Here is a 27856-nt window from a genome sequence, read left to right on the forward strand (position 1 = left end):
AATTAAATAGTAAAATAGTAATAAATAATGTATAAAGATATCGTTACCCAAATATAAACCTAACACAATCTTCCCGCTAGTCAACTCAATATCAATTCCCAGATTCAGGTTTCCCAAAAGGTTCCTTTGGACAATTGGTCTAGAATCTTAACTCTCATTGTAAAAATATTTTATCTCATTTTATTTTATTATTATAATTTTTTTAAATATAATAAAAATATTTTATCTCATCTTATCTTATATTATCATTATAATTTTTTTAACACTACTACTACGTACAACCGTAATTTCTAACTATGATGTAATCAACTGACTGCCACGTCAGATGACTAAAAAAAACAAAAACAAAACGGACGAAAGAAATGTGAAGAAGAGAAAGTAGCCCACGCTATGTAGAAAGAGGTTGAAGGTGAAAGTGTTCTCCATGAATCTCTCATGGCCAAACCATTTAGTGATTTTCTCTTCAACAATTTATAAAACATTTTGCATGCATTCTTAACCCATGTCGTAATAGCTCTTCTACATTTACACCATTTTTTCTTTGATACAACCAAACTAACAACAAGTTTTTAAGACTTCAAATACAAGAAAGTGCACCACTATTAAGATTAATGAAATCAAGGTTGATAAGGAGACCCTTGATATGCTTGATGCTCTTGGTATGACTGATATCCCTGAGCTTGTTGAAGTCGAAGCCTGTTGTTCCTGCACAAATGTTTAGTTGTGATGCACATGGTGCTCCGAGGAGGTACTGAAATGGTTGAGTCTTTGTTCTTTTTAAGAATTAATATCTTAACTTCTATTGAAGTACTAGATTCTTTTTGGTTAGTTTTGATGCTTTGTTATAGTGACGAGGTATTCGGATTGTTAGTTTTGGCCAAAATTGAGTGTTTAGATGTTTTTAAAGTATAAGAAAGTGAGTTAATTGAAACTGGTTCTGGAACCCAAACTCAAATTCTCCAGAACTCTCTAGCCCACACTGATCCTTTTTTTTTTTTTCTTTATTGTGTAATTGTGAGTTTTTCACGTGATGAAGAAGAAGCTTGCGATGCGGAACAATGAGTGTGGCGTTGTTACCATCCATGAGGAGTACCAAGGAGTTCCTGATCCTCACGCCTGCGAAAAACATAAATGTGAGGAAAATCAATAAACTAACTAAATCAATTTGTTAGATTAAAAAATTTCTCTATTTCCCCCAAAAAATTTCTCAACAACCAAACAATGGGCAACCAAACTTGAGGGTTTGGAGTGATTTCAGAACAATGGACATGATATTTAAGCATGTGGTAGAGGTAGAGGCAAGGGGCCATGGTATGCTTCCGTTCATGCAAAAAAGTCATCTCTAGAGTTTAGTAACGGAATGATTAGCATTTTCGAGGGAGAGGGAGATGGAGATGGAGGGAGGGAGGGAGAGAGGGAGGGAAAATGAAATTTCAAGGGAGAGAGAGGGGGAACAAAATGGAGAGGGAGAGGAATGAGAAAATGAAACAGGGGTGACATATACACGTCGGTTACGCCCCAGTTGCATCTATCATTTTTATTTTTTAAATTCTCATATAAAATATAATAAATAATTTAATTTTTTTTAAACATCAAAATAATAATAATATTAAAAAATAATATTTTATTTAATTTTTAATTTTTATCTCCTATCAATTTACGTCTCATTTGGATTGATAACCAATCTCAACTCATCTCACTACTATTTATTACTATTCACACTCATTAATTTTAATTTATAAATCTCACTATTATTCACAATTTATTTTATTATTATTCACAATTCATCCCATTAATATCTAACTTGAAGAAGAAGAAACAGCATCAACAATAACATCACACGATTCAAATGGCACATATTAAGAGTGCCCTCAAAGCCCTAGGTTTACTCACAATTTTCTTTCAACATCATTCATTAGTCAGTTTGACGACAAAGTTGATGTGAAATTTGTTTAGTAATTGATCAGTTTGATCTGACGAAGGCACGAGTTTCCGAGAAAACGACGAGACGGAGACAATATTGTAAGAAGTCGTTGCTCGCTCGATCGTTGTTTATGATCAAATTTATTTTGAACTTCGTGTATCACATTGTATTAAGAAACTTATCTCTTCCTAATTGATTCGTCTAAATTACTGGTTTAGCTTCGGTTTAGATACATAAAATTTTTTATCTCATTTTATTATTATAATTTTTTTAAAATTTTTATATAAAATATAATAAATAATTAAATATTTTCAAATTTTAAATTTAAAAAATTATATTCTAATAATATTTTATTCAATTTTTAATAAAAATATTCTAATAATATTTTTAATAATATTATTACGCACGTTCTCAAAACCTTACAACCTTACAAACTATAAAATAAAATTTAATTTTGAAGTAGATCATTGTGTATTTAAAATTATATATTTAAATATTTACGCGGGGTAAGAAAAAGAAAAAGCCTGCAAATATATTTTCAGTACGTACCTCACATAGTAATTAGCTTGGCAGCAATCACGAGTTATCGGGTGCATACTGATCATACACCATCTCTATTAAAATTATTAATTATATATTAAAAGTAATAAAGCTTTATGAGCTAAGTGCGACCTATGTGTGTGCATATATATATATATATAATTTTTCGTTGATACTTATTATAAGTACTGTTCGACGATAATGCTTGTTATTTTAGCGTTAACCTATGGATGTAAACATGCATATATGGTGATAATTAATGCGACATGGTGCATGGGAACGAATTAATCTAACAATTTTGATCGAATATCGATCCTATGTTAATCTTGATCACTCGAAGTTCAGAAAATACTCGTGCATGCTAGCTTAACTTATTACTCGAGTAATTAAATACATGAGCTCGATCGGTCCTAGTTCCATATAGTAAAGAATACTGTTGAATTCAAAGACTAGTACTACTCGTGCTTGACGAATTTAATGCAAAACGTGCCTTACGGTATAGATTTTCCGAAGTAGTTAAATAAATATATAGATAATTAATGCGTGTCAGTGTGATACCCATGTGCAAATTAAGGTCATCTTTGACTGCTGTATGTACGTCCAATGTAGACTTACAAGTAAATCTTGTTCGATATATCTAGTCATGTCAAAGTACTTAAATGACAGCTGTTTCTTCACTTGGTGGTAATCCTCGGAACCTTCAAAGAAAGCTAGCCAGTAGCCAGCCACGTATTATATATAATATATATGGAGATTAGGGTAGTCACGTTTGGTGGCCACCAAAATGTGAGTTCCAAGTAAGGAAAATAAAGTACATGACTTTATCATCCTATAAATTAGGGGTGGGTAAAATTTCGAGAATTCTAATTCCGTCCAATTTCTGTTTCGATGCCGACTCCGATAGAGTTGGAGTTGTCAGAATTCAGAGCTATTCCGAATAGTGATTCGGAGTCCGACTCAGAATTTTTTTTTAAACCCAGCTGTAAAACGACGTCGTTTTACAGCTGGGTTTAAAAAAAATTATTGAACGACACTGTTCCACTTAATATGGAACGGCGTCGTTTCATATGTCTTCCTAAGGAAGCCTTCTCCTCATACGTTCCCCTCCTTTTTCTTCCTTCTCCAATTTTTTTTCTTCTTCCTTCTCCCTTCTCTCTCGCGTCTCCCGTCCCAATGACTGAACCATCCCTTCTCTCTCGCGTCTTCCGTCCCAGTGCCAGCATGCCGTCGTTCGTCGTTGCTCCTCTGTGCCGTCGTTCCTCGTTGCTCCTCTATTCAGCTTCCACCTACGGTGAGCCCTAAATAGCTAAATTTATGAGCCCTAAATTTAATTCAAGCACGTCTCTTATGAATTGGAGCCAGCAGTTGTGATTCTTGTGAATTGGTTGTATTGAATATTCAATATAGTCCCAACACGACGCTCAAAACCCTGAATTTTACATTGTATTGCAGACTTGCGCTCGAGCGAGGTGTCGAGCGCAAGTCGAGTGCACGTTGTATTGAACATTGGCTCGAGCGCCACGTCGAGCGCAAGTCGAGCGAACCTCTCTGGATGGGTTTTGCTCGAGTGTCACGTCGAGCGCACGTCGAGCGAACCTCTCTGGATGGGTTCCGCTGAGTCGAGCGCAAGTCAACCGAACCTCGATGTAATAATACATCGATACAATAATATATTATGATACAATAATACATGTCCTATTGTATAATACAATAGCCTAGTTTATTTTTAAACTAATTTTTTGCTTCTAATTTAATTTTTTCAGCTTCATTGGTTGTGATATGGATCTTAGACATAGTGGAGATGATCGTCTACAAAGGGATGTGGCGGATGCCAATGCTACAACTCCTACACCGGTGGGTATTTCCACCCCTAGAGCTACATTTAGGGCAGCTACATCTAGAGCAGCTACATCTTGTGCGAGTAGTCGATTCCCACTCCCAGTTGATATAGAGGATGAGGATATGTTCAACGAAGATGAGGAGATGCCCATTGAGCAAGATCAACCACCACGACCTTCTAAAAAAAGGTCGTGGACATGGGAGCATTTCACCAAAATTCCTGGTGAAATTGCGAACCCAGTAGCAAGATGCCATTACTGTGGATCACTTTGTGGATGCCATTTGAAGAAGCAAGGTACCAGTGTGTTAATAGCACATCTAAATGGTTGTCAACGATATAAGATAGCGAAGGGATTGCAAGCCACTAATCAGACCAACCTCAGTTACCAAACTTCTACAGCCACTGATGGTACACAGACTAAGAAATTGGTCATCCCTCAATACAGTGAGAAGATGTTGAGGGACATGCTTGCAGAGATGATAATTACTGATGAGATGCCATTTACCGCAGTCGAGAAAAGAGGCTTTCGAAAGTTTCTAAATTTTGTTGAGCCACGATTTCCCATTCCATCACAGTATACAGTGATGCGAGATTGTATGAAGAGGCATGCGAAGGACAAGGAGGAGATGAGGAAGATGTTTATTACCACTGGCCAGAGAGTGTCTTTTACGACTGACACATGGACTTCCATACAGAACGTCTGCTACATGTGTATCACAGCACACTATATTGACAGTGAGTGGATTTTGTATAAAAAAATTATTAGTTTTAAAGAAATTGTGGATCATAAAGGTGCATCAATTGGGGCGAAGATGGATTATTGTTTAAAGGACTGGGGAATTCGAAAAGTGCTGTGTATTACAGTTGACAATGCCAGTGCGAATGAAACAGCAATTGATTGGTTTAAGCGGAACACGACGGTGAGAGATGATGTCATTCGGGCCCACGAGTTTATTCACGTTCGATGTTGTGCTCATATCATTAACCTCATAGTTGTTGATGGATTAAAAGAGGTTCATGATTCCATAACTCGAGTCCGCAACATTGTACGATATGTGAGGGGTTCCCCTCAAAGGCTTGCCAAGTTTAAGGCAATAACAGAAGATCTGAAGATTGAATGTTCTAGTATGCTGTGCTTGGACGTTCCGACTCGATGGAATTCTACATACATGATGTTGGATGTGGCACAGAAGCACCAAAAAGCATTCGAGCGGATGGAGGTCGAGGATGGGGGCCTGAGGTATGCTTTGTTGGAGCCAGCAGGACGGGGGCTCGGTGCGCCGGACGCACATGATTGGACCAGTATGAGTTATTTTGTTGAATTTTTAAGAACTTTTTATGAGATAACCATGCGGCTATCTGGATCCAAATATACGACTGCGAACTCATTTTTCAACGAGCTCTCGGAACTTCACTTCCAGTTGGAAAATAGTTGTACTGACTCTGTTGGATTGTTATCTGCTATGGCTACGAGGATGAAGATCAAATATGATAAAATTGGGAGAATATTGAGAAGATAAATAGATTGCTATTTGTGGCTGTGATCCTTGACCCCCGAGTTAAGTTGGCCGTTCTAGAATTTTGGGTAAATTCCGTCCTCGAGGCAATGAAGGCTACAGAGTTTATTAAATTACTAAAAAGTGATGTTGATGACTTATATCATCACTACAGTACTAGTGCTCAGCCTTCATCAGCAGTTGGTAGCTCCTCACATTCGAGGCCGACAGGATTGACAGTTTCCTTAGGTGATACTGACCCATCTGTAGGGGTTAGATGCAATCGTATTATACAGCAGTATCATCAACTCATGTCAACAAGGAATATTATGCATTGTATATCTGAGGTTGAACGATATTTTATGGAAGCTGTCGAGGCACCTAGTGATGTATTTCAGTTATTAACTTGGTGGAAAGTTAATTCCACCAAGTATCCAGTCATTTCCCGTGTGGCCCGAGATGTGCTAGCCATTCCTGTCACTACGGTTGCCTCAGAGTCGGCATTTAGCACTGGAGGTCGCGTGTTGGATGTTTATCGGAGTTCATTGTCACCGTCAACCGTGGAGGCCCTCGTTTGCACACAGAATTGGATAAGTGAAATGCCTATTGGACTAGATATCGTTGGCGTTGATGCCGAAAGCTATAGGCTTGAATCAGGTAAGTTTATATGCTTTTAAATGATGATTTAATTATTTTTAATGTTTCTAACTTCTAATTTTTATGATTTTATAGATCTAATTGTGAACCATATCATAATTATCGATGATTGAGAGTTTGAAACGGACGCTACTTGAGAGTTGGGATGGAGTTGAGAGAACCTCATTTCTTGGTAAGAATCAAATTATTATTTTACCGTATTCAATTTTTTATTATCAAATTTTTTTCATCTATTGATTGCTACTTTCTATCTTCATTTCAGGCATGACCAATGGGACAAAAAGTATTTGAGTGAAATCCGTGTTTAATCGAATTGTAGTTATATTTCAAATTATAGTCATATTGTTATTACGTTATAAATGAGACTGTTATAACTTATGGCTACATCATACATGTTATTTACTTTTTAAACTATTTATATAGTTATATTTATGTAGTTATATCCCGAGCAAAGACGTAAGATAAGTACTCTTTATTCTATAATTTCTATTAGTACTTATCCATCCTCTCTTAAACGTTTAGAATTTATTATCCAACTGAAATTAATCGAATTATAGAAATTCGTACCATCATTCTTTTTTATGAAATTTTAAATTTATGTAATTTTCAACTCATGAGTCATGAGCACTTTTAATGCTAAATTTCAGGCGGACATAAAACAAATTAAAGATATAATCAAAATTCAGTAACAAAATCAGAACGAATATTTAAATTATTGAAAACTCTTGAATAAACCAAATATTTGTAGATCGTTTCACTTTTTAAAAAAATATATATGTTGCTCACTATTTGAAACGAAATTGAACAATAAAATTTAAATAATAATAAAAAAAAGAACAAAATTTCTGAAATTGAGTTCAGAAATTTTGTTCGGAGTCGGAGCTCCGGCCTCCGTTCGGAACTCCCTCCGAACTCCGATCGGAGTTCCGATCGGAGGTCGGAGCTCCGACCTCCGATCGGAATCGGACTCCGACTACGTTCAGAGTCGGAGTCAGAGGGGAAATTCGGCTCCGACTTTTGTCAGAGTCGGAGGTCGAAAATGACAACTCCGACTCCGTCGGAGTCGGAGCCCACCCCTACTATAAATTAGATTATGATAATCACTTTTTCATCTTTCATTTATATCGTCACATTTATCGAACTGTCAAACGTTGATCAACATATACTGATCATATATTTCAAAAAATTATATACTGATCATAAGTAGTAACTTAACCTTCTATTCATCTCATTATTACAACTTTATCAAATTTTTACATAAAATATAATAAATAATCTAATTATTTAAATCCTAAAATATTAATAATATTAAAAAATAACACTATAATAATATTTTATTTAATTTTCATATAAAATCATCTAATCTCATCTTACTGTCCAAACTGGACCTTAGTTTCATTTCACTAGTCATTCAGTCTTAATAAACCATTAAATGGTACAGAAAAAAAGGCATATAAAATGTTACCAAATATATCTGGTTTGAAGAAGAAGGAAAAAAATGGAGAGATCATTCACTAGCCCATAAAATTCGGATGGATTATATCTATTTCATCCCCTTATATGTTTAAGGACCACTGGTCTACTTGTCTTATCCTCGCCGGCCCATGCATGAAGATATTTGTGAGTAGAAAGAAAAACATCATGATGATGGCAAGCCCCAGAAATATAAATTGTTCCTCTCTCTCGGAAGGCCAATCTGTAAACAACGTAAATCCCAGACGAGTATTCTTGCTTCCCAATTTACAACCAAATGTCAAAAGAAAACCTTCTACTTACAAGTCGATTCGATACGGGGATATATATGTATGTGCAATTTAACAAGTTTCATGCATGTTTATCAATACTATAGACAAATGCCATGGTAATTAGGGCTCCAACACATACATCACAATATATAATATATTGCAGAGTATTTTGCAAGATATGTATAATGTGCATAAAAAAAATAAAAATAGCGGATTAGTGCTATGGTTTGTATACTGCCATGCCGAAGCACGGTTTTGCCATTTCCACGTCACTCGTGAAGCCTAATAAACTTTGTCCGTATAACCGTATAGTAAAGCCAGTTCACCATAAATCAATTCACAAATCACAATACAATTACTTAATTCAGTCTAAAATGCAACGCTTACAAAACTCAGATCATTCCTCCATCCGCACTCACACTCTTGTTAATGATAACAGCATTTGCAATCACACAGACGAGAATTTCAAGGCTATATATAACAATGAATTTGTAAAGTATAGAACTATCAATATTCTGAAGATATGCATGGGTAAAATACCATTCCTCAAGCGGCAAAAATTCAATACTCATTTTAATCCTAGTTCCAGTACGCCCTGATCCCTAAATACAACATATAGACCAATATACAGTAATTCTGTCTACTTTAACGAACATCACATCCCGTGCTGTCCCATGATCATCACGACCAGATTTGGAATTCATCCTTGCCAAATAATTGGTGATGTATGAGAAAAAAGTCATTCCAATTCATCTCCAAATCGTCTCATTTGCATCTGTGAAAATTGCATTGTGGTGTTCTATAAGACACTGAACAACCTCAATAGCACCAAAGTCAACAGGCATGCCATCGTCCAAGGGAATGAGAGAGGATGCGTCCATAGCTTCACCCTCCTCTGTATCCATGAGGTTAAGGAAAGAATAAGGACTTACCAGTTAAAAAAAAACTCAGCAAATAGCTTTGCGTAATCCAACATTTTTTATCAGTGAAAAAAAAACCCCTAATAGTATATATAACAAATAAGCATTTAGTTGATATTAAGTTCCCACAGATACTCTACAAAGTCAGTCTTGACTCACAAAATAAAAAGAACATAAAAAAAAAAACTTGTGTGGACATTGTGATCTCGGTTCTACAATAATATAGCACCAGGGAAAATGAAAAGAAGGAAATTTCCAGATAACCCTTGCAATTCAACTCAAAAAGAAACAAAAGCTTGACATTTATTATCAGCCAATCCCAGAAAAAAAAAACACAAGTTTTTTATGACTGATCCATTGTTTAAATATAATGTAGAGATATCATCCAACTTGAACAAGTTGGGAACCTCTCCAAGGCAGAGACCTTTGGACCTACCCCTACAAAGTAAATCCCGGTCTCATGCGCACTCTCAGAAGTTTTCCTACATGAACTGATTAAATCGCAGACTTTTCATCAGGGGTGATTGAACAAGATATTCCCAATCACCCCTTTAAAAACCCTTCAATACTAAAGTACATAATGTTTTCTACTTTTGTACAATGAGTCCCAGTTTTTTTTTTTTTTTTAAATGAAGAGTCTCAGTTTAAGTTCATTGCATTTCGAGGTGGGGTTGTAAAATTCGTTCCAAATTGCAGATGCATAAATGTTATGATTCATTCTCGGGGTGTAAAGAGTCTCATATAAAGAAACAAGTTAGTCATATACAACATTAGCACAATGTTGTGATCCCAAGCATTGCAATGGTCTTTCCATTCGTACACATGTAAAGCATATGTAATTAAGCCCATGAAAAATGAAATCCATTGAAACAAGAGCCTAGATGCCCCACAGATTTATTCGACCTTCTGGAGTCACAGACAGTGAGATGCAAGAGCACGCTAGCCTAGGCACAAAGTTGATATATATATATATATATATATATATATGAACAAACTATAGGAAACAAGACTACTAACCAGCAAGCATGTCCCATGCACTGTAATTAGGCGGGGGATCCAAATTTTTGGAAGGACCATTGGATGGTTCACTCCAATATTTCTTATAAAATTCCGGTTTCCGTCCCCTCTGCCAAATAATAAGGGGGGCCATGTCCATCGCAAGGCTTCGGACATCCATCTGTAGAGAGGTTAACAACAATTGAGAAAGCTTATGAAATGCATATTATGGAATAATAATTTTATTCACTGTTCCACAGTAGCTCATTCAGCAAGAAAAAATAATTAAAATAGAAAATAATTATTGATCGAATTGCCATAACAGAATTAGACGAGGATTTCTATAACTTGCCAAATGAAAATAAAAGCTGCACAAAGTGACAAACAACAGATACAACTAACAATATTTCCTTCACGATCAATATGGAGGAGCAGGTTAACTACGAAATAAGTCAAATGAAGAATTCCCCACCAGAATCAGAGGCAAATAATTAGGGAAAAGTAGTTTTTTAACCAGTGAAGATAAAAACAAAGCAAGCAGCAAAATGCATATCAAAATATGGGGTGTCTTAATCATTATAAACACGATTCAATAAGTTTAGATGCTGCATGGTATGAATTTTTTAATAGATCAACTGAATAATCCTCTTGGTGTTTGGAAAGAATGCAGTAAATATCATCCTCTATCAAGTCAGAAGTTCATATCTAATAAGCAAATGCCTCAGCTTACACAATCAACCACTATAGGTGGCATTGACGGTCACAACCCCACCCCAATTCATAGAGAGAGAGAGAGAGAGAGAGAGAGAGAGAGAGAAGATTCATACCTTGTTAAGAAGTGACTTCTGGCTAACACGGAGTAACAGAGCAGTAATAAATTCCAGGGTCATGTAGTTTACAATAGGAAGCCTCTTAAGTATGTTTCTCATTGCATGTATGCTAGAACGGGCACCTTTGATCTCATTATAAAGCTCAAATGTAGTTAGTGGCTCAGGAAGGCAGGCTAGATAGCATTTTATTAGAGCTGCTATGTCGACTGGATTTACTCCCTCTGGTAATGACGCATTTGAATCTGTAATCAACATCTTATGGCATTATATCACAGCATGAGATAATAAGATCATCAAAATTGAATAAATGAAGACAACAGATAAGATACCTTGGTTGTATATTGAAACCAATTGTTGAATGACCTTTTTATCTCCTTCAGACTTTAAAAGGTCTGGTGAGTTTAATCCTTAAAAATCAACAAAAAATAAGTTACTCTCAGAAAATGAAATTGAATTGAAGCTCATTTGTTAATGATTTAGCAAAGTGTACTTTGTCTAAATTCAATTACCAGATACTATGAGATAGTCTGCACATTTGACCAAAATATGGGGAATGGGCCTGCTGGATTGTTGTTGTTGCACTGTGACCTCAATTGGAACTCCAAATACTAGGAAAGAAAAATAAAAAATAAAAAAATAGGGGAAATATCACTATACAGACCAGAAAAGGTCATGTTGATAGCCCAAGCCAAAAGTCTAAATTAAAAGCATTCCTAAGTTATTACAGATCTGCCAGGATAGAAGTGCTAACATAGAACAAGATTACAAACCAACATATATTGGAAGTTCCAACCACCACCAGAATCTAAAAGAATAGCGTCACTACTTAAAACTGCACCTACATAGAAAAAAGTCTCCAATATCACAAAACTGAGGAACTTTTACTTCTTTTTCTGGTTGCTAGAATGTAATTAAGTTTTTTCTTTTGTATACTCCCTGTCTACTTGGACAATGCCTATTACATTCTCTTCAATAAAGCTACTTTTACTTAAAATAATAAATAATAATTAAAAAAAAAAAACAGAGAAACTTTTACTATCTCAGTTTCATTAAATTAACATAATGACCATCTCCTAGGCAGCAAGCCTTTCTAGAGACAATCAATTCAAGTTCAACGGGAAGAAGTTAGAATAAAAAAGCACACCAAATTAAAAACACTATTTTAAAAGCTTAAAATGATCCAAGTTTAAGTAACTTACCATCAGTGCTAGCAACTCCCTGCAAGTGAGCAAAACAACATAAGAATTTTGAAACTTAGTGATGGACAGAGAGAGAACCAAAAAAATATGAAGAACAAATGGGAACAAGAAGAGGAATAAGAACTACTAGTTGCCTCAGAATCCTAATACCTTCTGCCATCTTTCAATGTCAGTCAAGATGGTCTTACTTTTTTGCGCAGTCTTCTTTGCCACCTGGAACAAACTCAGCATCTCAGATGTGTCAGTTCAAATTATGTGACACATCAAAGATGTCAGGCAAGCGATAATTCCACACATCGGCTCATTAGCCCCAAAACAATCAAAGATGCGTCATTTTAATTTTGACTGCAGATAATTCCACACAAGTAATAATGAGTCATTTTAATGTAGATAATAAAACAAACAAAGATGCTGCATTAAAATGAATATATCTTAAAAGAACTCAAACGACTGAAAATAATAATTCCATACATGAGCTCATCAGCCCCAAAACAACTACAGACATCACTCTTTCCAATCTTAATTGGAAAATTTGATTAATATGAAGAGCAAGTAAATAATTCAAATCAACCAAAAGTCGACTATCTTGGTTTTGCCAGGTTTTACAAAAGCTTATTTTCAACTGTGCATTGATAGGTTCAGCGTTAAGGCTTAGTCGACTCTTGTTCAACTTCAACCAAAGATAAGTGCGTCTTGGCATCAATTTTCAGAAGATTAAATATATTGAATTATAGATAACACTAAAGAACACTTTGAGATGCAAATCAATCGGATACACCTCTAAAATTCTTCAGACTCAGACTTCAAAGAAAAAATGTCAGACAAGTCACCTCGGCTCTAACTCTTAACTTTCACAATCTATTCTGTATGACTCGAACAAGAAAATTAATACGAGAGTTTTGAAATGAAGGAAAGGTCTAGTTGTTTAGCTAAATTTACCTCTTCAACTTTTGTCTTCCCGACGACAACCTTGTCCTTTGTCTCGGAGACGCCCTTCCTAAGCAATGTACCGGTGGTAGCAGCAGCGGATATAAGACGTTCCTGAACGGCGTGCCTTGTGGATGGCTGCTGTAGAAATGCCCATCGACTTTTCACCATGGAGCCAACACGCTCCGCCACATCAGTGAAGTTGTACTTCGCATCCTTTGCAACCTCCCCCACAAATGTCCCGGCCGATTGCCTGGCTTCTTTAAGCTTCACCCCTGCTTTAAAAACCTTAATTTTAAATATATACATATAAATAACCAAACAAGAAAATAAAAGAGGGCAAACAAGAAAAATTGGGTACAGCTCGATATGTTTACGTGCTTATATTACCTATGAGTATATGAATTCCATACCTGAGGAAGAAAAGAAACCGCTAGCCTTCTCCTGCCACTGAGGCGATGTGACGGACGGCATTGCAGCAGTCGCAATCACCAGAAATCGAATTCCAACAAGAATTCCTATAAGATATGTAGGTAACAATACAAGTGTCAGAGATTCAATTTATTCATTTTTCAAAAAAGAAATTATATATACATATCCTTAAGGCTTTTTCCGATCACGAAGGAAACGTACTTTAGCTTCCAATAAAGATCAAAAGTCGACGAAACAAAAGAAAAAAAGAAAGATATAAACCCTAATAATGGAGAAAGAAAAAGGAAGGAAATGATTCACCTTCGGTTGACGACTAATCGGAGGAACTCGAGCAAAATTCGAAAGCCTGCCCTGCCCAGCCCAGCCAAGACAGACGAGGCTAGAAAGAGAATGGGTCTACAAGTCGTTACGACGTAGAGAGTGACATTCAATTGCCGTGGGAAGGTAGGATAGTTTAAAGTAGAGCCGTCAGAAATTTTGTTTGATAGCACGAACCAATGAAATAAAGCCACGTATGATTTTCTCGTAATCTTCTCCAGTGTTTTAACGGTTCTCTCCCCGTGGTGTTTCCACCTGGCAATATTTTCAGCGACTGTACTGCTAAATTGAAATAAAAATAAATAAAAAAAATCTCAGCAAATAAAAAGAGAAGAGAAGGGATCTAATGACAAAGGAGAATTAACTTCTCTGTCAATAATCAATGTCACGCAACTGCACAACTGTTAGCCCTATCACCGAATCTCATATTTCTAACTACTGAGAAGTTGACCTGAGTTAAATAAATTGATCCTAAAAATAATTTTATTAAAAATTTATTAGATTTATTTTATAATAAAAATAATTTTATAATATGATAAATCATATCAAATTACATCAATTTATGAAATTATTTTCATATAATTATTTTGTAGTTAGAATATTTCTCTAAAAAATATGCTATTGTTACGGGAAAAAAAATTCTCCTCCTTTTTATTTAAAAAAAATATTTGATAACTTATACGATATGTTAAATTATAAAATTATTATTATTATTATTATTATTATTATGAAATGGATAGTTTGGGGTATTAAGCATAAACACGAGGGGAAAAAAACTAATTATTGCTAATAGCCAAGGACGACTTTCACTCTCCGACAAGGGAGGAAATAGAAAATCCTTGTCGGAGATAGAAAATCTGGTTTGGAAGGCCAAGTTAAAAAAAAATAATTTTAGAGGATCAAATACTAATTTTTATATAATCTATTCTATAAAAATACTCTTTAAAACTTAATTTTCTTTAAATTTTAAAAATTTTGGGGACTAAAATCTCTTAATAGTTCCGCCCCTACTCTTCCATCTCTTGATTTTTATATTCTTAACGTATAACATATTAGGATTTAATTTGTAAGAAAAATTTTAAAATTAAATTTTCTTACATAATAGTACGGGAGAGGATATAATCTTTAGCCAAAATTTAAGTAGCCTTGCTTTTAGGCCAACCAAACAAAAGGAAGAAGCGACTACATTAAGAGCACTGAAAAAATCTACCCATCGTTTATTTTCTCAAGAATATTAATAATGGACTCAACAAAATTATATTTTGACAATAACTTAACTAGATTGCATAAAAATTTACTGTAGTATTCTTAACAAAACTATAATATTTTTAATTTTGATTATTTTTACTGGTCAAATCTGTTAAGTCTAAGTTGCTAACTAAATATTTATTTTGACATAAAAAATTTCTCTTCCATGTGCTATTTGTTTCGTGCGATTTCACAACTCTAAAAAATTTCTCTTCATCTTAAAAATACGAAACGTCTAAATCTCAAACTCAACCATAAAAGACGGTCAGTCTTCATTAGTCATCATTTCAATAACGTGGTATTATCTTGCTGAAGTGTTTCAAATTCTAATTTTACAATACTATAATTAATTGATGTCAATTTTTTATTTTAAAATTTAATGTAAACGTTAAAAAATTAATATATATTTTTTAATAAGGAATAAATATTTAAATTATAATTAAAATTAATAAAAAATTTCAAAATTAATATTTTAATATAATAATAATAGATTTAGAGATTCTATTATTCAGTGTCGTTGAAAAATAATTAACTAAATTTACAAAAGTAAATTCTTTATCTAAATTTTGGCCAAACTTTGTTGGTTGTAGTGCTAATTCGCACTTCAATCTTACACTCCCGACTACTTCTCCACAATTCTCTTCCAAAACCAGTGCTCCCTCCATACTCTGTCCATCTGTTCAATCGGCATATTCTTCGTCTCCGGCAAAAGAAAGTACACAAATGCCGTCATCACCACTACCCATCCCCCAAAGAAGAAGAAAATCCCGGCCTTGAAGTGGCAGAGCATTGCCAGAAAAGTTTGAGCAACTACGAAAGTGAATATAAAGCTCACTGCCACCGTAATACTCTGCCCAGCCGATCGAATCTCCAATGGAAAAATCTCGCTCGGAACTAGCCATCCCAATGGACCCCATGACCACCCAAACCCAGCAACGTACACACCTATCAAAATCAGAACCAAATACGAATACCCTTTGCCTATCCCACCTTGATCACCTAGCTGAGCTGCCATTATTCCTCCCACCATAATCTGGGAGATGAACATTTGAATACCCCCTATTATGAACAAAGCTCTTCGGCCGAGTTTATCCACTATAAGCATGGATATGAAGGTTGAGCCTGTGCCAACAATCCCTGTCATGATCGCCGACAAAAGCGATGCACTTTCCCCCAAACCAATCGTCCGAAATAGTATTGGGGCGTAGAAGGCAATGACATTGATTCCCGTCACTTGTTGGAAGAAAGGTATGGCTATTGCCATTACAAGTTGGGGCCTATATTTTCTTTCTAAAATTTTCTTGAACGGATGTTCGATGGTTTTTGATATGGAACTAGCTTTGATGAGATCGTCCAATTCTACTTGGACATCGTTGGTGCCTCGGACGCGCTGTAGCATTTGTTTGGCCTTGTGATGGTCGCTGCTGCGTTGGATCAGGCTGTTGGGTGTTTCCGGGAGGAAAAGAGCACCCAATGTAAGAATGGAGGCTGGAACGGCTGCCATTGCTAGAGAGATTCGCCAGCCCCAGCCTGCTTTGATCTTTTCTGTACCAAAGTTGATGATGTTTGCTGATAGAGCACCGATGCCAATACTGAATTGGAAACCATTGTTGATTGCGCCTCTGTATTTAGGTGGGGACATTTCAGAGAGATACAAGGGGACTGCCTGTAAAATTTACGGGATAATTCGTAAGAGGACTAAAATCAGTTCACCCAAAATAATTCATTACATATAAAGGAAAAGTTATAAGAATGCTACCTGGTTTGCAAAACCGACCCCAACTCCGAGCAAGACGCGACCAAGTATAAGCATGTAGACATTGAAAGCTGCACCGCCAAGGGCTGCACCCGCAAGGAAAGCAGCGCCTCCAGCGAAGATTGATGGCATGCGTCCCAGGGCTCTAGTGACCGAGGAAGCGAAGAAAGTTGTCACAAGGCCAGCCACGTAGAGTGAGGATGTGAAGGAAGTCAACAATTGGCTATCATACTTGCAGTAATTGCTAATCTTGGTATCTTTTTTCATCTTAGTGTACACCTCTGGGAAGAACTTCTTGAGAAATGACTCCATAGAGGTGACTCCACCTTCAAAGTAAATTGTCCAAGTACAAACGTTTGATATTTTCTACAATGGCTAAACACAATTTCCACAACCAATGACAATGACAATTGAGCCATCCTGCTCACCACCTGATATACTAGTACTGAATATGCATGAAAGAACAGTAATTTTGAGCTCGCAATGTGTTAATTTTGGTAATTAATTATAGTGCAAATTATAAAAATTCTACTAGTTTGACTACTGTAAAAAGTGTATTTTCCCATTTTCTCATGAAAAAAGTAAGATTTTGCATCCAAAATCCAAAAATCATCACCCTTCTTTCAATTTACACACACAATGAACTAATTCTTGAATGTAAAATCTTAATCACTTAATGGAGGGTGTTTGTTCCTTTCTTTCTTGTGAAAGGATAGAAATCTTTTTAGTAGTTGCTTGGAATCAACACATTATATATAGATGGAACAGCTAGCAATGGAATGTTCCTTTAGATATAACTAATAATACATGATGATATCAGCTGGGATATAAAGTCGCACATAAACTGGCCGGAAACAACCAAAACTCCAATATACAATCCTAAAGCATACAAAGTTTAGTATGAATTAATGGTTGCATATCTCATTGCATCAGTACTTGTACAGACCTGAAATTCCAATATCATAGCCGAAGAGAACTCCTCCCATGGCGGCCATCATACAAGACAGGACTACAAACCGGGTTATCCTCCCATTGTACTGGCTGCCCTCACCTACAATTGCTAATCCCACTGCCATGGCCTTTTCCAAGCTCACTGCACGCACAAGAGACTCGGTTATGGATAGAGAAGTAAAGAAGCAGAAGCAGTCTTCGTTGACTGGTAGTGGGCAGCATGCATTATTGATGTTGATCTCAATTTTGGAAGTAACCATGAATGCTGCATAATCGTCAAAAAAAAAAATCTAAACAACGTAGAATATAGATATTTTTTGTGCACTTTATTCGCGCATGTGGGTTTGAATTATATGGGGTTATGCCAAGTTTGGAGCCTTATGTAATGGGCTTCGCTATCAGACACTGAGACACGTCATGTTTAAAAAAAGAAAAATCAAAGCACGACCCATGGACTTATTAGCTAGAAAAAATCTATATAACTTATTATTCACACAATTTCTATGTACCACATTTTTTTAATTTTTTATTATTTTTTTATCAAATATTTAATATATGAATAATGAATATAAGAATTAAATTAGTTTAAAACGAGTAAATTCAAAAAAATTTTAAATTTTCAAAAAATGTGGTGTGCCCAATTGAAAAGATTGTGTAGCATTTACTCTATTAGCTATCAGCCTAGCCCGAGATAACTGTTGAATGGAAAGAGGACAAAAAGTTTCCGTACGCAACAAATACAGTATTCTCCATGAATAGGCAATTAAGTGCCAGTCGGACTAGTTCGACTATTGCCTATAGGCCTAGGGTCCAAGCCCATTTTATTAGATGGACTTTCATTTCATTACTTACGAACGAAGGCAATGGATCCTCGGCGATGGCTCTTTATTGTTCATTTAGTAATATTAAGTACAAATCTTAAATAAATAAATTTTATATAAACCCTTTATAAAAAAGTAAATTTTATTAACAAAGAATAGCTTTTTTTAACACTTTTTTTGTAGATAGAATTTATTTTTTTATAAAAATTTATATGAGATTTGTCTATTTTAAACTTATCTATTTTAGGTGAGATCTACTCGTTAGTATTAATATTTTCCCCTTAACCTACTTTTTTCATTAATTCCTATGATAGACTGTCCGGAAGAAAGATAATTATTTCATATAAAAGTTTCTAATGCATGTCTACTTGGAGATTATCTCATTATCGATTCTACAAATTAATTAAAAAAGTTTTATTTTTAAACTGATGTGTAGCATACAGTTAATAAAATACTTATATAATATAATTTAATTTGTAATATAAATTTTAAAATTTAAATCTTACAAATTAAATTTTACTATTTAAGTGATTTAATTGAAGTACTCAGTACTAGCTTAGAATAAAATAACTCATCAATTATTACAAATCTATAAATTTTAGGTTGCATTTGAATGTTGAACTGAGTTGAGATAATAAAATATTATTAGAATATTATTTTTTAATATTATTATTATTTTAAAATTTAAAAAATTTAAAAAAATTAAATTATATTTTATATTTTATGTTAAAATTTAAAATAATTATAATAGTGAATTGAAATGAATTGAAATTACCAAATATTCCAAATCCAAACTCACCTTTGGTATCCTCTTCCGACTTTGGAACGCTGCCTACAGTGATTACACGTGTCCAAGGAATTGGTTAGGAGTTAGGACAAATAATCTAATATATCCTCATAACACACGTCGGACCCATTACGATCCATTTAATTTAGGACTTTACAAGCCTGTAGGAGAAAACCCCAAATTGGCCAACCTAGACGTTCTAATTGTTGGAACTATTTTTAAAATAATTATATATTATATTTATTATATATTGATAAATTTTGAAATTTATTTATCTTAAAAGTTATGAATTATTTTTTAACGTGAGTGTTAGGAACTAAATTGACTAGGTTAAACCCTTTGAAAACTTATTACTAAGGGAAGAGATACAACTTAGAGATAAGGCAAGAAAAAGATAAGATAAATAAGTTGGCTCAGACTCTTAAAAAGAAAAGATATTACAAATCAAGTTGGACTCTATCACTTTAAAAAAATAACCTCTATATAAAGAGTAACTCCCTCACAAATTTGAGGGATTCTGAACAAGTTCTCTACAGGCTCTCCAGGCACACTCCACCAATTCTCTAGAGGGACTCGTATGAGACTAAATTATCTCATTATATTAAGTGATATGTGAGGCCATGAGATATTGTAAAATCATCACCTGATATATTAGATTTTGCCTCCCACAACTCGTAAATGTAGGCTTTTATACCGAACGATGTAAATTCATATGTTTATATTTTATTTACTTTTATTCGCTTATTTATTTTTTATATTATGGATGAACACGACGAGCATCGCATCAAACGAATTACTAACATGGGTCGGGAATGACTATTTTTTTTTTTTTTTATCTATTATGTAATTTTTGACATTAACAACGAGAAATTATGAAAATTTTATAAATATTATAATAATTTGGATCGACTTCATGAGAGTAGTTGTTGAATGGCTTGGTCACTGCTATTGACCTGATGATGGGGTTCGAACCGCCCCCTATGAGTTTATTATACTGTCTTTGGCACACAAATACACAGCGTCGACGTTTTCAAATCAGTGATACAGGTTTGGATGTTTTTCCACAACGTCCGATATCGTGGAGAATGATGAGGGATAAGGTTTAGAGGAGTTAAATTTTTTTTTTTTTCTTGAGTAATGTGAAATGAAGGTATTTTTGTAAAGTAATATTATTTTATAATAATATCTTTTATTTTAAAATATGATTATAAAATTGTTATGAAAAATATTGTGTTCAGGACCGGAACTATTTAGGAGCAAAATTTTCAAAATTTGATGAAAATTAAATTTTAAAATCTGTTTTTTAAAATAAATTATATAAAAAGTATTTGACTCTCAAAATTATTTTTTTGTAATTTGATCCCAAATCAGATTTTCTGGTTCCGCAACCTGTGTTTATCATTTTTCATAAACTAATAGTAGGTAGGCCCCCTCATTCATTAATTAATAATAATGCAGTTGGAATAGCGTCACCGTACGTCCTTATCTAAACAACTCATGAAAATACAACCAGGAACAATTTCCACCCGTCTGTTACGAAAGCACCTTCTTTTTTTTTTTTTTCAAAATTATTTATTTATTATTATTAACAAAATACCTCATCTTCTTAACATCCCTCACTTTTTACGGAAGAAATCGTGATAACAAATAGTAATACCTGCTGTTTACATATGTTCATGAATCCAAAACCAGGTCAAGGGACTATACAACCAGAAAAAAAAAAAAACCAGAGTAGAGATCAGAACATATTAAAACCACGTGGAGACCACTATGCCCTTCCGCTCCCATCAATTTTCCTTTTAAGTCTATAGGGAACTTCTGTTGGAGACTGCCATTGACCACTATGCCCTTCCGCTCCCATCCTCACCAAAAAATCTACCGAAGCATTCTCTTTCCTGTATATATGTGATACTATAATTTATAAGGACTTTGCCATCTCCAAGATTTTCTCCCAAAAATTCTCAAGGTACCAGTTTTTACAGCTTTGCATTTTAAACCATTTAACCACCAGTAAGGAGTCTAATTCGATAGCTAGCTGCTTAACACCCATGTTTTTTGCTATGCGAAGACCATGAAGTAAGCCCAAAAATTCAACATAATTATTAGTTCCAGTACCTAAGTCAATTGAGAAAGCCATAAGCAAATTTCCCCTCCAATCTCTAAAGACGCAACCTGCCCCAACCCTTCCAGGATTTCCTCTCAAAGCCTCATCTACATTCAATTTTATTATTCCTGGCTTCGAGTGTTGCCAATAAACAAGCTGGGCATACCTTTGTTTTGACAACTTGATTGGAATATTAAACACCTTAAGAATTTTTTCATCCCGCGTGGTAACTGATTTCTTGGTTTTAAGTTTCTCTCCAACCCGTGCCATCCATAACTTAATCTGAAACTAGGCTGACTCTGCCGATTGAAATGAACCTTCCATTCTTGCCCGACACCTCCTGCTCCGCAAAGTCCATGTAATAATAGAATGCAGTAATCCTAAGACCTGCCCCACTTGGGAGTTCCTCGATGCCTTAGTAAACCAGGAATTTATTAATTGGTACCATGAGGATCCTTCAACATCACCTAACCCCACCTGAGCATCCGCACAATGCCACATTTTTTTTGCAAACTCTCCTGCTGCAAGCACACGATTCAAGTCCTCATAACCATCTTGTAAACAACAATCTCATTTGGACACTAACAGGATCCCAATAGATTTCAACTTATTGTCCACACTTAGTGCATTGTTTATCTCCTTCCACACGATGATTGAGATATTTTTTGGAATACAAGGGTGCCAAAACCATTTAGCCCAACGGAGTTTTGGAGCTCAGATTCTAATGCACTGCCATGCACTCTTAGCAATAAATTTTTCATTCATATTTTCCTTCCATACTAGGACATCTGTCCCATTTCTTGCCTTGCTTAAAGTTTTCAAAATCTTTTCAGCATTTTCGATCCCAGTAGATTATTTAATATGTTAACATCCCATGCATCATCGACCTTGCATTCCTTAACTTGTAAGTTTTGATTCCCTATAATTGGATAAACATCTCTAAGAGGGCCTCATCTGCCCCACTATCCAACCAAAAAGCTACGTTACCAATTAACTGTACCAAAACATATCGTCGACCATGAGTTGGGTTTGACGTACGTTTGGATCATAACTGTACCAAATTAATAACGTATATAATGTATACATGACGCAGATATATGACTAATGACAACCCATCCTATACAAACGACATAATATTTTGGTTAATCTTGTGGCTCTTATTCTCTTTCAATCCATGCATCAGAAAAAGGGCAAAAAAAAAAAAGAAAAACCCCTCGAAGTGGGACTTAAAATTGTGAGCGTCACCCATGAAACCAAACAAGCTTAATTATTTTGGGAGGGTGACACATAACGATTTATGCTGTCAGTTTTTCGACTAGTCTGGCATGGGTCTTTGAGTTCGATCCAGTACTAGTACTAGTCTTTGTTATAAAAATTAATTAGTTAGTTCCCTCTGATACGTTATGATATTATTAAAGATTTAGACATGATTTTCGAATGTCAATTTTGTGCAGATTCTAATTCGATCAGCATTTAATACCCATCGGTCGCTTCCATTTTTAATCTTCACCAGATGTTTTAGCTAACTAAGTTATAAACAACACACGATCGAGGCCGTGGTCGTAATTTGGAGACGACGATGATCATTGTCATGAAAAGAACCAAATTTGGGCGCAAAATATTAAGAGATGGGAGTTTGCATGACGAAATACTCTATCGGCCTTCATGAGGTGGCATTTGTCATTAATTAAGCTTCGGCAGGCAGTAGTAGTTGCCAAGTGGTTAGCAAGTGGCCGGCGTTCTATAATACATGATACCCATCTTATTATAAATGTGATCAACTACAAACTCGACGGCCATGTGATGAATAGCAGCATGGATGGAAAAAAGCGCCTCCCCATTTGAGAGGATTTCCATCTATTCATCGTATATTTTTTTATTAATATTTTATGATATGACATTAAATAATATATTAATAAATGAAATATAATAAATAATCTCTAATCATCTAATATCGCATCATAGAATGATGAGAAGATGATAAAAATTGAGATGATAAGTAATATTACTCTAAAACAGACTAGTGACCTCTTCGTCTAAGCATGATGAATAATGTTAAGTATAGTCATAAATTGTGCAAGTATCGCATATTCATTTTAAAAAATCAATTTCTTCATATAAATCTTCTATTTATTATTTTAAAAAAAATTAATACGAAACTCTTACGTGCGATATATCATTTCTTAAAAGATACATACTTCAAATAAAATTAAAGGGAGTTAGAGCATTGATATTGACTTTTTCAAAAATTAATGTATCTTTAAAATTTAAAGACATGTAAATTAAATGATCTACATTGGTTTTTTCAAAAAGTAAAAGTTTAAACTATGAGTTATAATAATTTTAAATATATCTTTAAATTTGAAGACGGGTACGTTTGGTTATTAAACACTTTTCAACTCATTTCAACTTATTATTACAATTTTTTTAAATTACAATACAAAATATAATAAACAATTCAACTTTTTCAAATTCTAAAATAATAATAATATTAAAAAATAATATTCTAACAATATTTTATCATCTCAATTCAATTCACTTTAACATCCAAACGTAACTATACTGTTCATCTTTAAAAGTAATATTATATTATAAAAATTACCCCAACTCAGGCTTTGCTTTTCGGTTTTCACTTTTTCCGTACATCATTTCATTTTCATTTTTATGTTGAATTTTAAAATATGTAAAGGAAAAAATATTATTATTAATTAATATATAGTTAATGTAATTCGATCAGCATTTAATACCCATCTGTTGCTTCCATTTTAGGGTACGTTTGGTTATTCAATTACTTTCAATTTATCATTACAATTTTTTTAAATTTCAATATAAAATATAATGAATAATTTAACTTTTTTAAATTTTAAAATAATAATAATATTAAAAAATAATATTTTAACAATATTTTATCATCTCAACTTAATTCAACTTAATTCACTTCAACATTTAAACACATTCTAAATCTTCATCAGCTGTTTTAGCTAACTAAGTAAACAACAAACGATCGACGTGGTCGTAATTTGGAGATGACGACGATGGTCATTGTCATGAAAAGAACCAATTACGTTGGGCGCAAATTATTAAGAGATGGGAGTTTGCATGATGAAATACTCGATCAGCCTTCATGAGGTGGCATTTGTCATTAATTAAGCTTCGGCAGGCAGTAGTAGTTGCCAAGTGGTTAGCAAGTGGCCAGCGTTCTATAATACATGATACCCATCTTATTATAAATGTGATCAACAAACTCGACGCCCATGCTGAATTAGCAGCATGGATGGAAAAAAGCGCCTCCCCCATCTAAGGGGATTTACGTGATCAGGTGAAAAAAATCTATTTATCATCTTTTTTTTTTTTTTAACAATATTTTATAATATGACATTAGATAATAAGTTAATTAATAAAATATAATAAATAATTTTTAATCATCTAATGTCATATCATAAAATAATAAGATAATGATGAGAATTAAGATGATGAGTAACATTACTTTAAATCAGACTAATAACCTCTCCGTCTAAGCATGATGAATAATGTTAGATATAGTCATAGATTGTGCAAGCGTCATATATTCATTTTAATAAATTAATTTTTTTATATAAATCTTATATTTATTATTTTTAAAAAAATTAATACGAAACGCTTACGTGTGATATATTATTTCTTAAGAGATACGTACCTCAAATAAAATTAGAGGGAGTTAGAGCATTGGCATTAGCTTCTTCAAAAGTTAATACATCTTCAAAATTTGAAAAAATGTAGATAAAATGTCTACATTAGTTTCTTCAAAAAGCAAAAGCTTAAACTATGCGTTACAGTAATTTTAAATATATCTTCAAATTTTAAAATATACTATTCATCTTTAAAAGTAATATTATATTGTAAAAATTATCCCAACTCATGTTTTGCTTTTCAATTTTCATTTCCCACGATTTTTACTTCTCTCGAATGTCATTTCACTTTTATTTTTGTGTTCAGTTTTGAAATATGTGAAGGAAAAAATATTATTATTAATTAACATATAGTTAGTGTAATTGTAAAATATGAAAATAAAATAAAAATATTATTATTAAAAAAATAATATTATATTATTATTTTGACTAATCTAATATAGAGTTATGACTAGAGAAATTTTAGATTTATGAAAAATATGTATTTTTTGTCAAATTTTAAAAATGATTTTGATGAAATCAATTCTAATATTGAGAAATAAGAAATAAGCTTTCAATACTTGGTTTGACTAAGCTTTGAATAAGCTTCCTATGGTTGAACAAACAGCAGATCCTCCGACTAGTTTGGGGACAATTCCCTACGAATCAACGATGAAGATCCTACAAGGCTAAAAGGCTTGGGGGCAACGGAGATTGCAACCTATATATATACATAGCTGCGGTTAGAACTTAGGACCATGATATAGCTGCGGTTAGAACTTAGGACCATGACTGACCATTCCTATACAGTACCTTTTAGTTTTTTTTTTTTTGAACCAACAGTACCTTTTAGTTAGGGTATAGGAATGACTCACCATGCGGCCTGTACTATCCGAGGACTTCTGGTTTCACCGATGTAATGAACAGGGGATGATGTTTATTTAGTTATTCATATATCACAAGAGCAGTTAATTTAGAGAAGAGAAACAATAAAGTTTCCAAATATTAATATAAAGATATAAATACGGCTATTTGATCATTTCAAGCTCATCCCTCATATGGTCTTTTGACGTGGCATATATAACATGGTAGTGCCATGTTGTTTATTAAAAAAAAAAAAAAAAAGTGGTAGAAGGAACTTAAATTTTAATCTATTTTTTTAGATGCCTTATTATACATATAATACGTATTATAATTATTGTGTATTATACTTATCATACATATTGCTGTTATTACATATATTGTACTTATTATACCACGACGTACGCGTTGAATAGAACTTTTTAGATTGAGATCATATTTTATTTGCGATATCGCTCCCATTTTTTCTCTAATTGCAAAAGTGGTAGAAGGAACTTATGATTTTAGTCTTGTATTTTTTATGTTTTCCAATGCCTCTTTGTTTGAATTTTTTTTTTTTTTTTTTTTTTTTTTTTTATAATAAAATATGCGGCACATGGTTGTGCCAAGTCAAAAGGATCATCTAAATGGTTAGTTTCAGATGATCAAATAGTATTATTTTTAAAATATTATTTTACAAATTAAGACAATACATTGTAACATTATTTTTATTAAAATTATTGTATAATTTTTAATTTTAACTAATATTTTGTTCAGAAGTTTATCGTTTTGGACTGTGGATCGAGGATGGTTAATCAAGATGACGTTAAAAGGAAGAGAACGAAAATAAAACTTTTATGTGGTTGGCAGGTTGCTGTACGTACCTAGCTATCCCACCACCCACACTATGCTACGAATCTCTCTATGCTTCGTTTCAATATTCCAAATATTTAATGAAAAATATTAAACACGCCACTTTTCATTATACCTTGCATAACAATATTTTAAAGAGTTTAACGTCAAACCGGATGGGTGAAACAAGTAGGATTTACACATTTCAATAAAATATTGACACGTCTGCATTCTAAGTAAGAAATAATGAACTGTATACCAAATAAGTAAGTCCCATGCAATCACTCACATCTCTCTCTGCTTGTTCGCGCTCTTTTCTCTCTTCTCACTTTTTCTCACCCCTCAAGTGCTCTCCCCGCAACGAATATTATTGTTTCGTCATCGATTGCACTGTATTATTTGTTTTGTTGATTATAGAGTGCATGCCATGGCATTGTAGTGATTTTATTGTTTGGGTGTGTGAAGAATCCTATGCAGCCAGTAGGGGCTTAATTCCTGATTTGAATAGTTTGCCGAGGAACTGGGTGGGTATTAATTGAAGGCTTTTGTGTTTATTGCAGATGAATTACTTGCACTTTGTTTGGTTATTGCCAAGGCAGTCATTCTCAAGCTCTCTCTCCTCAAACTCTCTCTCCCCCTCAGTCAATCTCTCAAGCTCTCTCTCCTCAAACTCTCTCTCCCCCTCTGTCAATCTCTCAAGCTCTCTCTCCTGTCAAGAATCTCCATATATAGCTTATAGCTTGTTGTAGCTTTCCATCTTTACAGAGTCATGAATTAAGGTGGGTCGGTATCATACAAAATCTTGCTTCTTAGATTGTTTATTATCTAGAAAGGTAATAGATTTGAGCTTTATGAGTGTTATACAATGATGAAAGGGAGAGGAAAGAAAGAGCCGGAGCGACTAAGGGATTTGTTTGTGTGAGATTTGTTCAATTGATATGTGGTTTCATTGTTTTCTTCTTATAACGTAAACGTGTCAAAATTTCATTGCGAGGGTATAAATCCCACTTTTTCACCCGACCGGCC

At 34.0% G+C, this 27856-nt stretch overlaps 2 protein-coding genes and 2 long non-coding RNA genes across 4 annotated transcripts; 1 reads left to right on the forward strand and 3 right to left on the reverse strand.

The window, feature by feature from the left end:
• Nucleotides 1–5414: 5414 nt before the first annotated feature.
• Nucleotides 5415–27604, reverse strand: LOC121260977. The gene is made up of 3 exons (XR_005939812.1): nt 26977–27604; nt 5702–5704; nt 5415–5426 (listed from the first exon to the last, which is right to left on the reverse strand). It is a non-coding gene; the product is annotated as an uncharacterized LOC121260977 (long non-coding RNA).
• Nucleotides 6402–6766, forward strand: LOC121260976. Its single transcript, XR_005939811.1, has 3 exons — nt 6402–6457; nt 6533–6629; nt 6720–6766. It is a non-coding gene; the product is annotated as an uncharacterized LOC121260976 (long non-coding RNA).
• On the reverse strand, nt 8658–13971 carry LOC121260973 (uncharacterized Rho GTPase-activating protein At5g61530-like). Its single transcript, XM_041163095.1, has 10 exons — nt 13807–13971; nt 13488–13592; nt 13087–13349; nt 12298–12360; nt 12148–12166; nt 11458–11556; nt 11278–11355; nt 10946–11190; nt 10140–10299; nt 8658–9097 (listed from the first exon to the last, which is right to left on the reverse strand). The coding sequence occupies exons 2-10, from the start codon at nt 13546–13548 to the stop codon at nt 8952–8954; spliced, it is 1134 nt and encodes a 377-aa protein (XP_041019029.1). The 5' UTR covers nt 13549–13592; nt 13807–13971; the 3' UTR covers nt 8658–8951.
• On the reverse strand, nt 15615–18054 carry LOC121260972 (hexose carrier protein HEX6). Its single transcript, XM_041163094.1, has 3 exons — nt 17775–18054; nt 16832–17154; nt 15615–16738 (listed from the first exon to the last, which is right to left on the reverse strand). The coding sequence occupies exons 1-3, from the start codon at nt 18037–18039 to the stop codon at nt 15695–15697; spliced, it is 1632 nt and encodes a 543-aa protein (XP_041019028.1). The 5' UTR covers nt 18040–18054; the 3' UTR covers nt 15615–15694.
• Nucleotides 27605–27856: the final 252 nt, after the last annotated feature.

The sequence above is a fragment of the Juglans microcarpa x Juglans regia genome, chromosome 4D, assembly GCF_004785595.1.
Source record: "Juglans microcarpa x Juglans regia isolate MS1-56 chromosome 4D, Jm3101_v1.0, whole genome shotgun sequence".
NCBI lineage: Eukaryota > Viridiplantae > Streptophyta > Magnoliopsida > Fagales > Juglandaceae > Juglans > Juglans microcarpa x Juglans regia.